This window comes from Acomys russatus, chromosome 20 (assembly GCF_903995435.1).
Source record: "Acomys russatus chromosome 20, mAcoRus1.1, whole genome shotgun sequence".
Lineage (NCBI taxonomy): Eukaryota > Metazoa > Chordata > Mammalia > Rodentia > Muridae > Acomys > Acomys russatus.
Window position 1 is genome coordinate 974,510 of NC_067156.1, and position 13,361 is coordinate 987,870.

General features: G+C 40.3%; 1 protein-coding gene across 3 annotated transcripts in view; it reads right to left on the minus strand.

The window, feature by feature from the left end:
* Positions 1 to 787: 787 nt before the first annotated feature.
* Positions 788 to 13,361, minus strand: part of Esco1 (establishment of sister chromatid cohesion N-acetyltransferase 1) — a 44,034-nt gene continuing 31,460 nt past the window's right edge. For 2 of the 3 annotated variants that reach the window (XM_051164022.1, XM_051164021.1), the window contains exons 8-11: positions 12,096 to 12,185; positions 9,802 to 9,945; positions 7,171 to 7,358; positions 788 to 1,425 (exon numbers count right to left, since the gene is read on the minus strand). In XM_051164022.1, the coding sequence (XP_051019979.1) occupies positions 1,278 to 1,425; positions 7,171 to 7,358; positions 9,802 to 9,945; positions 12,096 to 12,185 (570 nt within the window). In that variant the 3' untranslated portion in view covers positions 788 to 1,277. Of the gene's footprint in view, positions 1,426 to 7,170; positions 7,359 to 9,801; positions 9,946 to 12,095; positions 12,186 to 12,713; positions 12,834 to 13,361 lie in introns of those variants that run through there. The other variant, XR_007832503.1, reaches the window with a different exon arrangement.

Below are 13,361 nucleotides of genomic sequence, written 5' to 3' on the forward strand. Positions count from 1 at the left end.
CTTTTTAAAAAAAAAAAAAAAAAAAAAAAGATAATCTAACTGAAATCACAGTGTGATTCCTGGACTATGGTTTCGGTTGGGTTTTTGTTGTTGTTTTGTTTTTTTGAGACAGGGTTTCTCTATGTTACTTTGGCTGTCCTGGACTCCCTTTGTAGACCAGGCTGGCCTCAAGCTCACCTGCCTCTGCCTCTGAGTGCTGGGATTACATGCGTGCGCCACTGTGCCTGGCTCTGGTCGTGGTTATTTCTTTGGAAGTTAATTAAGTACCATGTTATAAAATATTCAGGAAGAATTGACAAGCTGGGGAAAACTACCTTTCAGAAGTCTGTATGTTAATCCTATTTCAGTGTCAAACCTAAGAAACACCCTGAAAGGGTGTAAACATTCAACACAACATTGTCTCAGCACATTTATCACTTAGAAAAAGCTATCAAGTATTTTATTATTTTATTCTACATTATATACAGGTCATAAAAGGCCACAGCAGTTTTTCAACATATAAACCCTTTAAAAGTAGAGGGCACTATGAAGGACAGACAAGTATCAAGATGAAGCCCAGTAATGAGGGTGTATACTCAGTGCAGTACTTCTGAGGGATAACAACGCAGATGCCAAGCCACCCACACTTAGTTTGTAACTACTCTCTAGTTCTGAGCCTCTAGTCATCTGTGGCTCCACATCAGAGAGAGGTTCCTACGCACCACCAGTGACAGAGACACTCGCTATTGCACGTTCCTTCACTTGGAGCTCTCCTCTCCTCTTCTGTGGGGTTACCTTACGGCTTCAGTGGCTTCAGGCTCTCAAGTATGTGATACTCCTTGAATACTAACTCAAAAACGCTGTCTTCCACTCTGAAAATACAATCTTTAAACTATAACTGGCATCAGCAGATCAATATAAAAAAATACAGTACCAAGCTACACTGGTATATTTCCATATTAAGAACTTCAAAATATACTTATCACTGAGACCATAGTCCTTGCATTAATTTTCAGTCCACTATGAACAATTATCTGCTGCATGTAAACATGTCTAAATAACTATAGATAAAATACAATCATAAATTTCTGTAAAAGATAATAAAATATCTTCTTTAAAAAACAAAACAATAATAAGCTATTACTGCATTGTTTCCAATTTTATGAAAATGGAACAACCATATGGTTGTTACCAGTCCTGAGTTCACTGTAGTAAAAATGGCCCTAGTTCCTGGTTAAAGTCAGCAACCAATGCTTTCTCTTCAAAGACGTCTTCTGGTACAGTAGGCAAGATTGGTGTTAGGTGGTGTTCTGTCCATTAATGAAGTTGTAGACCAGAAACTGACCGGTGCCACAGTACTGTGTCGCAAACAGCTTTCCATCAGGAGTGGGATCTGAGAAAGCTATTTCTTCTTTACTCAAATATGAGCCATAAATAAAGTTACTCCTATTTAAAAAAAAAAAAAAAAAAAAAAAAAAAGGAAGGATGGGGAAAATAGGAAAGATTGGAAAATTAATCTTTGTTAACTGAAACTGAACAACCTATACATCCATTTAAACATGAAAGACAAGTAATACTGTGTTATTCTAAAAATTAAAATACCTGTTTATCTAAAATATTAAAGTTTGAAGTAGGGAGATGTTTTGAAAAACAAGAATTATAAAAACATTTGCCCAACACCTTGTTATAAAGTACTCAACAACTAAGAGTTGAAGAATTTCTCAGTCAATCAAGGCCCCACAGTGAAAGGCTGAGCTGCTTCTCAGAGATGATGAAAAAGGTTAAGTCTGTTCTCACTACTCAGTAACGTCATTGACACTTCTAACCACTGGAGCGGATGAAGAAGCACTCTCTCTTTGATAGATGATGTGATCTACTATGTAGGAAATTCTGTGAGCTTTACCAAAAGCAAAGCAGACTGCTCTTCAGGGATCAAGTGCATTAGCCATACACTGGAAATGACCAGTCCAAACAGGAACCTAGAGAACCACCAGCCTACAGCACTAAGATGAGCACACGCTTAGGAAAAGAACTACCAAACCACTATAAGCTAAAAACTGTAACATTTTGTTTAAACTAGCTGGGCAAGGTGACACACTCCTTTAATCCCAGCACTTGGGAAGCAGAGGCAGGTGGATGTCTATGACTTCGAGGCCAGCCTGGTCTACAAAGTAAGTCTAGCTGTTACACAGAGAAACCCTGTCTCCAACCCCCCTCCCCCCCCCCTGCCCAAATTGTTTAAATATAAACCTAATAAAGACAGACACCTGGTGATTAAAAATCAGAAAACTAGCCAGTGGACAGGACATTCTCCACAGTTGAGTGGACAGCGGGGACATGAACTCTGGTGCCCCATATTTGACCACTTCCCCTTGGTGGGGAGGCCTGGTGGCACTCAGAGAAAGAATAAGCAGGCTACCAAGATGAGACTTGATAGGCTATGACCATATAGTGGAGGAGGACGTCCTCTGAGGTCACAGACCTAGGGGAGGGGAATAGGGTGAAAGCAGGAGGGAGGGAGGAATGGGAGGATACAATTTAGTTGTAATCTGAATAAATTAATTAAATTATAAAAATAAACAAACAAAAATCAGAACACTCAACATTATGAAAATGTTAAAAATTGTTAAAATGTTATTACTGTGCACATAGCTGTCTTACTTGGAGGAACTGGCAAGCTGATCTTAAAATTCACAAGGAAATAAAAAATACAGAAGAGGGGCTGGAGAGATGGCTCAGAGGTTAAGAGCACTGTCTGCTCTTCCAGAGGTCCTGAGTTCAATTCCCAGCAACCACATAGTGGCTCACAACCATCTATAATGTGATCTGATGCCCTCCTCTGCCTGCAGATGTATATGCACTCGATACATGATAATAAATAAATCCTAAAAAAAAAAATACAGAAGAGTCAAAACAATTTTTTAAAGAAAAAAAAAGGAGAAGAAGAGGAGGAGGAGGAGCAGCAGCAAAGCTGAAGGACTTATACATCCTTACTTCCAAGTATGTCACACAAAGTGACAATATTCCAGATGTGTGATACTGACATAAGCATAGACACAAAATAATGAAACAAACACAAGTCCAGACAGAAACCTCTGCAAGCATGCCAAGGCCAACAACTATTCAGAGGGAAGAACAGTCCTTGTAACAAATGATGGGACAAAAGTGTATCTGTATGTAGTTATTTCTCAGACATTAATAAAACCCAATAGCACCAAAACCCAAGTGTAAAAACTAAACTATGAACTCTTAGAAAGATAAGCATGAATCTTTGGGTACATGTATTAGACAATGGCTTTTACAATATGACAGCAAGCCAGCTGAGCAAGGTGGCACACGCCTGTAATCCCAGCAGAGGCAGGAGTATCTCTGTGAGTTCAAGGCCAACCTCATCTACAAATCAAGTCTAGGACTGCCAAGACTATACAGAGAAACCCTGTCTTGGGAGAGAAAAAAAAAAAAAACCAAACCTAAAATATGACAACATGAGAGACAAAAAAGAAAAAAACAAAAAACAAAAAACAACAACAAAAACCATGAAGTTGATTTTATCAAAATAAAAAGTATATGTCGTCAAAGGATAGCCCAGGCATGGTGTATAATCCTATCATCTGCAAAGTGTGGCAAAGGATCAAAACTTTAAGACTGTAGCTGAGATCAAAGGCTTACTTAGTTAGGGCCTTCCTAGCATGTGGAAGGCAAACGGATCTCTGAGTTCAAAGGTAGCCTGATTACACAGCAAGTTCCAGGCCAGGCAGGGCTATATAGTAAGATACTGTCCCAATGAAAAAAAAGAAAGAGGCTGAGCTTGGTGGTACACGCCTTTAATCCCAGCACTCAGGAGGGAGAGGCAGGCAGACTGCTGTGAGTTCAAGGCCAGCCTGGTCTACAAAGCGAGTCCAAGACAGCCAGGGCTACACAGAGAAACCCTGTCTTGAAAAACAAGACAAACAAAAAACAGAAAGCCTAGACTTTATTGTGGCCCTTTATCAAGAAAATGAAAAGACAAACACAAAATAGCAGAAAATATCTATAATCACACATATGAAGAGACTTGTATTCACAATACAAAAATGATTGTACTTTGACAAAAATGTAAATAAGCCAATTTAAAAGCTGACACAGGTTTCTTTATGTTTGTCTGCCAGAGAGAAAAAGACACACAGAGAGACGTAGGCACAAGCCAATGTGTGTGGGGGGGAAGGCTATCAGTTAGCATAAGATGCCATTTTCCATTTTTGTTGTTGTTTCCAGATAGGGACTCTAACTCTGGCTGTCCTGGAACTCACAGAGATCCGCCGGCCTCTGCCTCGCAAGCGCTGGGAATAAAGGTGTGTGCCTCCATGCTCAGCTTTCCATCTTATTTTGAGCTACGGTCTCTCACTGAGCCTGGAGCCTGCTGTTTTGCCTAGAATGGCTTGCTAAGAGCTCCTGGGATCAGTGTGTCTCTAGCCCCTAATACTGGAATTATAGGTACATGCCACCATATCCAGCTTTTACACCGGGGCTGGGAAGTTGAACTTAGACAAAAAGAACTCTACTGAGACATCTTCCCGGCCTCAGTATGTTTTGTCCTAAAGATAATGAAGTGAAGGACGTGGAGCCTTCATATAGTATGTAAGATTGTAGAGAAGAGTTTGGCAGTTCCTCAAGACATTAAACTTATCAGTACTGCAACGTCCCCAAAATTGTACAGAAACACTTGTGTCATAGAAATGCTCAACTAATGAAAGGACAAGCAATTGTTCTCTACTATTTGGCAATCATTAAAAACAAATTTTTAAAAAATATTTTAAAATTATGGTTAGGAAGACAGCTTAGTTGGTTATGCGCAAGCACAGGGACCTCCTGAGCTCAATGACCTGAATGCACATTTTTAGAAGCCAGGTGTGGTGGTCCATGTACCTGTGGCCCCGGTGTCACATGGTGGGGACAGTAGAGCCCTAAAGCTCACTGGTTATCCAGCCTTGCCTTCCTGAGCTCTAGGCCAGTGAGAGATCATGTCTCAAACACCAAGACAGACAGCACCGAATCAACACCACCTGAGATTGTCCTCTGGTCTCCACATACATGTGCACACACAAAAATACATATACATATACACACAAACACACACAAAAGCAGACTGTTAAGTGCTACCACTTTGACGATGCTTGAAAGTATTACACTATACAAAAGAAACCACTGACAAAGGTCAAATACTATAATTCTGTTTATATGAAATGTTCAGAATAGAGAAACACACTGGTACAGAGAGCAGGCTGGTGGCTGCCAGCAGCTAGAGGTGACAGCACGAATTGCTGCATGAGTTGGTTCTGGGGTGGAGAGGGTGGGGGTAGAAATGCTCTAAGATTAGAGCACGTGATAACTATGTGTGTTCTGAGTATGTTCAAACCCGCAGAGTGGCAAAGGGACGGAGTTAGAGTGCTGGCAGCATTTCCACCCTGTAATCTGCAGAGTGCTGTGCACCGGCAGTGAGAAGATCTGGTGAGAGGATGCTAAGTGGAAAGGCAGGGGGCTCTTAGCAGGGAGCTCGTCCACTATCATAGGGTAATTATCTCTATGTTTTATCTCTAGTTTTTATCAACGAGAGCCACAGTAAGACTTAAGGGGGGAAGTAAATACTCTCAGTCCCTTAGGACTATTTTTATTTCATTAGCTTAATCAATTCAATCAGTTCCCAGGCTTAGCACTCAGAGAACTAGAGCAGGGTTCTGGTCATGAAGAGCATGTGAGCTGTTATCCACCAACACAGACAGCAGGGAGCCGAGGCCTTGAATCCTTAGGCTTTCACCCGAATTAACAAAAAACAAAATAAACTAACCTAAAACAATGTTTTAAGCACTATAGATTGAACCTGGGGCTTGGTACTTGGGGGGCAAGTGTTCTACCATCTACCTACCCACTCTGGCCCAATGCTCTTATGGATAATTGATTTTAACCTTCTTCACGTTATGTTTTATCTAAGGGACTTTATTGGATGAAACAAGTGTGATTCTTTTCTCTGTTTTTTGATAAACCCTATGATAACAGAAAAACATGATATTGAGAAGAACATAATAGTACTTAAACACTTTTTAAAATGTATTATGAGTGTGTGTATGTGTTTGTGTGTGTGAATGTTCATGCTACAGTGTATGCATGGAGGTCATACAACTCTGGGGCTTGGTTCTCTCCTTCTACCTTTATGTGCTTTGGGGGTTGAACTCAGGTCACCAGGCTTCTTCAATCAGCACCTTTACCTGCAGAGCCATGTCATCAGCCCCCAAAATAAGTTGGGTTTTTTGTTTTGTTTTGTTTTGTTTTGTTTTTGAAATGGGATTTTTTTTTCTTGGAATCTTGGTTATCTTGGAATTCACTCTGTAGATCAGGCTGGCCTTGAAATCAAAGAGCCGCCTGACTTGAACTCAGAAATCCACCTGCCTCTGCCTCCCGAGTACTGGGATTAAAGGTGTGTGTCACCACTACCCAGGCAAAAATAATATTCTTAAGACAAAATTCTCCAAAAGGTGACTTCCCAAAACACTGTCCACATTTCTGTGGTTTTGTTTAAAATTTTTCAATAGGCCGGGCTTGGTGGCGCATGCCTTTAATCCCAGCACTCAGGAGGCAGAGGCAGGTGGATTGCTATGAGTTTGAGGACAGCCTGGTCTACAAAGTGAGTCCAGGACAGCCAAGGCTACACAGAGAGATCCTGTCTTGAAAACAACAACAACAACAACATCTTCAATAGTAGCCAGGTGGTGGCAGCACATACCTTTCATCCACAGGCAGAGGCAGGTGGATCTCTGAGTTCAAGGCCAGCCTGGTCCACAGAGTGAGACAGAAAAACAACTCTGTCTCGAAAAATGAAAGAAAAAAAGAAAGAAAAAAAGAGCAAAGAAAGGAAGGAAGGAAGGAAGGAAGGAAGAAGAAGGAAGAAGAAAGGAAAGAAATCACCAACAGTGAACACAGGTTGAAATGTTATATTGGCCTAATGTCACAGTTATAAATAACTAAAATTGAAGAGGTTTAATATTGTTTCTCTATTGTGAAACTTTTTTCCTCTTCAGATAAATAAACAAAATAACCTCACAGACCTAGTGTATTTATAGAAAACTTAGAATTAATACGAATAAAAGTTAGGCAGTTACCAATCTTTATACTGAACTCTAAACTACTGCAAGTGACCTGAAGAATTAGATGAGTTACCTCAGACATTCAATCATGCGAGAAGCTATCTTCTTCCGCCGCATCATGCTGAACACCCATATTCGACTGATCCCACATATCGCAGGCTCTGGTGAGGTTGAGCAGCACCAGGCCTTTTGCCTTTCAAACCGGACTTTTTCTTCTTCTGACCTGATAACTGGAAGCTTCTCTTCTATAACTCGATAGCCCTATAAATGTCAAAAATGGGCAGAGATAAAGGTGGTAGTTGTCTAGTATAAATCTTGCTGAGGAGTCAAGTATATTAGTCTGGTTGCTTAACAAACCTACCAAACCACTTACTAATCTGTGACTGCTTCCTTTCTGACTTTACTAATTATGTGTCCATACACACACACACACACACACACACACACACACACACACAATTATATGTATCATCAAGCATATGTATCATTAATAATTTTGAGAGATTGAACAGCGAACGTACATGTTCAGAGCTCAGCAGTCAGCGACTATTCTCACAGTGCACAACCCATGAGCTCACCACCACACAAGAACTAAGAATAGGGAGAGAAATTAAGAAAGCCTTTTCCTCGGGAGGCAGAGGCAGGCGGATCGCTGTGAGTTCGAGGCCAGCCTGGTCTACAAAGCGAGTCTAGGACAGCCAAGACTACAAAGAGAAACCCTGCCTGGAAAAACAAAAAAAAGAAAGCCTTTCCCACCATTCTTTGATGTCAATAAACAACGTAAACTAAGTACACATTCTTGTACCAACATAGTCGAAAAGAACATGACTAGTCAGTCTCCTAGTCATAGACAAAGCACAAAACTTAAAATAAATGAGAAAACCAAAATTAAGAGTGATACATGCTAGGGGGCTGGAGAGATGGCTTAGTGGTTAAGAGTTCAATTCCCAGGACCACATGGTAGCTCACAACCATTTATAATGTGATCTAATGTCCTCTTCTGGAGGGTGTACATGCAGATATACAGAATAAATAAATCTTTTTTTAAAAAATTAACATTCTCCACAGTTGAGTGGAGAGTGTGATATGACTTTCTCACTTTCTCACGTGCCTCACATTTGACCATGTCCCCTGGAGGGGGAGACCTGGTGGCACTCAGAGGAAGGACAGCAGGTTACCAAGAAGAGACTTGATACCCTATGAGCATATACAGGGGAGGTAATCCCCCTCAGGAACAGTCATAGGGGAGGAGAATAAGGGGAAAATGGGAGGGAGGGAAGAATGGGAGGATACAAGGGATGGGATAACCATTGAAATGTAACAAGAATAAATTAATAAAAAAAAAATAAGTAGAAAAAAAAAGTTCTAAAAAAAGAGCACTGCTGCTCTTCCACAGGAGCCAGGTCCCATTACCAGCACCACTTGGCAGCTTACAACCATCTGTAATGCCCTCTTCTGGCTTGCACAAGCACCAGGCACACACACTGACACACAAACATACATGGAGGAAAACATTCATACACATAAATTTCTAATAAAGAGTATACATTTATTTGTACACTTATTAATGTGGTAAAATCTACACATCAGTAGTTAGTTATTCACAAAGTCCAGCTGAAGGCATGAGCAAGAACTTGGCTGAACTAAGACAGATTTCAGTGAGACTAATTAAGAGTCCAGAACCTTCTCTTCTCTGAGGCTGGCCTTCAGCACTATGTAAAACTCACTATGTGGCTGGACATGGTGGTGCACGCCTTTAATCCCAGCACTTGGGAGGCAGAGGCAGGTGGATCTCTGTGAGTTTGAGGCCAGCCTGGTCTAAAGAGCAAGTTCCAGGACAGCCAGAGCTGTTATACAGAGAAACCCTGTCTCGAAAAACCAAAACAAAAACCTCACCAGGTGAACACATCACTGACTCCAGTTTGCTTTTTATATAGTTTGCCACCTAAACACAAATCAACTGCTCACTTAGAGCTTAACTGAAAACTGGATCTATTCCGGGAAGACAAACCTCCTGCAAAGGCACAGAAGCAACTATTTCAGGCACCTCAACAACCACTCTTTCAGCCTTTTTAGTATGAAAGCAGCTGTATAAAAATATGAGAACAAATGAGTGTGGTGGGATTACAATAAAATTTTATTTACAAAAACAGCCAGGCATGGTAGCACATGCTTTTGACCTCAACACCAGGGAGACAGAGGTAGGAGGTTCTCTATGAGACCAACCTGGTCTACATAGTGAATTCCAGAATAGCCATGGCTACAGAGTGAGACCCTGTCTCAAAAACAGTAAGTACTATTAATTACATAGCTTTATCTTACTAATCTGAAAAACTAATTCCTGCCCAGTATGGGAGTGCATGCCTTTAATCCCAGTACTCGGGAAACAGAGAAAGGAGAACCTCTAAATTCAAGCCAACCAGGGTTACATACTGAGATCAAGGGAGGAAGGGAGGGAGGGATGGAAGGAAGGAGGATGGGCGGGCAGGTGGGCAGGCTAATTCTGGCCAGGGGTGGTGATGCACACCTACAACCTAGCACTCGGGAGGGCTCCAAGTTTGAGGACTGTAGTGCAGCACTAATATAATAATTCTTGCATTTATACCCTGATCTAGAATGCAGACAGACTTACGAGGACACTGCTTAGGATCACACAGTAACACGCGAACCCTGAGATCCACGAGCACTCCTCAGAGTCACTTACCCACTGGATATGCTCTGCTATCAGGCAGCCGACTACTTTTTTGTCATTAGAAATGAAGAGAAGTGTTTTAGTTCTGGAGTAGCACATTAATGGCGCCTGCTGGAAACCCAGATCGTTGTCAACCATCTCTCTAATCTCATCAACCTGCCAAGTAAAGAGCAATACCTTTTTAAAACAAAGAAAAGTATATGGGTAAAAACCATTCAATAAGCTGGAAAAAAATATATATATATATTCTCTATAGAGCTTTATGTTTGGGGTATTACTTTTTGATTTTGAGACAGAATCTTGCTATTTTACTACGTACCTCTGGCTGGCCCAGGCTGACCTTGAACTAGTGGCAATTTTTCTGCCTTCTGAGTGCTAAAATCCACAGGGTGTACCACCACACCTGGCTTGAAGAGCTCTTTTAGCTATCTGTATTAGAAAGGCTTTTAAGCACTAGTAGCAGCTTGGCAGAAAGGTGGGTGGGGGTGCTGCCAACCCAGCAGTCTAGGTAGTGAGAAGAGTGACAGGGCAGCACTAAGCACATAGGAACAGGAAGATTCCCTTGGTGGGAGCACCAGGGTCTGAAATGCTTCGAACATACTGGTATCTTAGTCAGCAAGACACTTTCTTCCCAAGCCTTAGTCATTAGACCTCTCAACAGTAAAATTACTGAGACAGAGGAAAGAAATTCATATTTACTTTCTAGCAAGCATCCAAAAGTGAGACAAATCAAGAACTCCCTATACACATTTCAACCCAAAATCCCTTGGAATATTAATAGTTCTTCATTTTTTTTTTTTAATGTGGAAAAAAAACTCAAATGTGACAATTTTCTGTTAAACATTAACATTTAGAAAATCAGAGCAGAGGTTTGAGCCTCAATATTAACATGGCACCAAACTGCTTCTTCCAAGCCAAAAAAAAAAAAAAAAAAAAAAATCACAGCTCTATAGGGACCAGCACACTAATTCTCTCCACAGTTAAAATAACATAAATTGCCAGAGTGGGGGCACATCCCTTTAGTCCCAGCACTGATAAGACAAGAGACAGGCAGATTTCTGCTGTCTGAGGCAGTTTGCTCTAAACAGCAAGTTCCAGGCCAACCAGGCTGCACAGTGAGACCTGGTCTTATGGGGGTGTACGGAACAGGGACGCACAAGTTACAAACGTCTCATCTAATGCCCATTCATGTCACTAAAACCACGGTGCAAATAACCTCAAGTGTGCTTCCACACTCTTGCCTCTGTAATACGCATCACAAAGTGCGTCTCATAGTCAGTGATGAAAGTTAACCCTCTCATAATTTGATTGGACCCTAGAACTAGGTTGCTCACAATTCCTTTTAATTTTAATATTATTACGGGTTACTAACTAGTAATATAATCAATTGTAGGCTTTCCTGAGAAGTTTACTAGAAGAAATCAGCAGCTATTGAGACAATTCTTAGTAAGCAAAGTCAGGTACTGTTGTAAAGTTCCTACTGTGCACCCAAGTGGAAGTTGGAGATGTTCCATACTTGGATTTCCATTACTCACTTAGTGACTCCGTAAGCTTTGTCTTTACTCAAAGCTCAGTGTTTTCAACATAAGGCAAGCCGCACCTGCTCCATGGCATTCTGTGTCACTAGGGCCAATGTGGTGTCTGCAGTTGCCTCACCCGTGAAGTGACCTAAGGCATAAGGCGCCGCAGAACATGTCTCATCAGGGAAGATGTGAGCTGTGTCTTCAGCTAATAAGTGCTTTGTTAGCTTCCTTTCAAGGGACATAGTCCTACACTGAAGATGTGCAATTGTAAGCCTAAAGAAAATACAGCAATAAATGTTTCCCTTGTGGCTGTGGACACTTTGGACACACACTAGAGTATAACCAGGCTGTTAGATAAGTGACAACCCTTCATGGAAGAGAAAGTAATCTGGAAGGCAAGAAATGCATACTACGTGTACATACTAAGTGTAAATGTGATTAATGCTGTTGTCCTTTTTCATCGGGTGTAGGCCAGGGTCCCTTTCAAAACCCTCTGGATAACACCACAGCGCCATGCTTCGCTAACTCATTTTTCAGTGACGTGAATGTTAGGAGCCACTCAACGCAGATTACACTTCCCATGTGATGCACTGGTGATATTCAGTCCGCTTCATTTATTTTGTATGTAGTAAGGTTTAGCATAATTTCTCACATGAGCTGTATTAATTTTTTTCTTTGGGTGGGTTCCATTCTTTAAATGTTTGTTTTCAGAACTGCTATTTAATGCTCAAAGCCTGCAATGTAAGACCAAGTTTTCTGTATGAAATTTCACTGAAAGGTTACCTTTTTCAGTGCATACTTTGGGTCTTCAGGAAGAACCATTATTATCCTACCATCAGGATATTCAGCCAGAATCCTTTCTTTTTTCCAGCCCTAGACATAAAAGAATGGATTTAACAAGACAAAAAGTACATCCACTTATCTAAAAGTTGCAAACATAAAAAATGCCGCTTATTAATACTTAACTATAAGAAGGTGTGATAAATCGTCTGTTTTGTTAAGTTTACAACAGATTGAACAAGGTAATTTCTAGTTCTCATTCACAGATATGTTATACCACAGAAGTTCTAATTTATTATTTCCCATCTTAACAAAATTTGGAAAAATCACACACCAAAAACAGTAATTAAAAAAAAAAAAAAGTCAAGCCCCTTAAAGTCAGTGATCCCAGAATTGAAAGAGTAACTCTGCAGATTCTGTATAAAAGAATTCAGCTCAGGTTCCTTTGAAACACGGTAACCTCCACAGTACTCATATTTATGTCTGGCATGCCAAAGCCCTCCAGGAGGTTTCGGGGGAACTGATTCGCATGCAGTAGCCCAGTATGAAAGGAACAGCTTTTACTCTTATTGTTCACAACTATCAAAGCCACAAGAAGGAGACTATAAAAAATATAACTACCTTCTAAGAATCTAATAGGGAAGGAGGCTACGTTGTGTGTATCTGAAGTTAGACATACTCAAAAAAAGAGGTAATAAACTCTTCTTCAGATCCACACTCGTGGTGATTAATGAGCAGAACCTGCATGAAAAAAACAAAACAAAACAAAAGCCACTTAAATCTAGTAAGATGGGACTGAACCAGAGGTTAAAACTAGGAACTTTGAAGTTCAAAATAATTACAGAAGGATGAGCTTTAACTAGTTGTTCCATTTATCTTACCCAACCAATGTTATGTTAAAAGGCCTTTTTAAAAAACAATTTGTATTTCTATTTAGAGAAAAATTCTTTTCTACCATCACTTTAAAAATTTTTAAAGCTCAATAAAGAAAAAAAGCAGCTAATTTTTTGATATATTACGACAAGTCTGGAAGGATGTCTGGTTTTCTAAGTTATCTTTTTGTTTTGTTTTTGTTTTTTTGATGAAATGGGAGCAGGATCTTAGTTGAAGACAAAAATGTCCAGGAACAAAGATCAGCAAACATAACGAAATATTTAAAATTGAAAATCTGCCTTAAAAAGTAAATATTCAAGGATAAGTAAAATTCAAATAACTAAAATGAACTAGAGATGGGAAAACTATCTCAGGATTAAAAAATCAGGCTTGAGA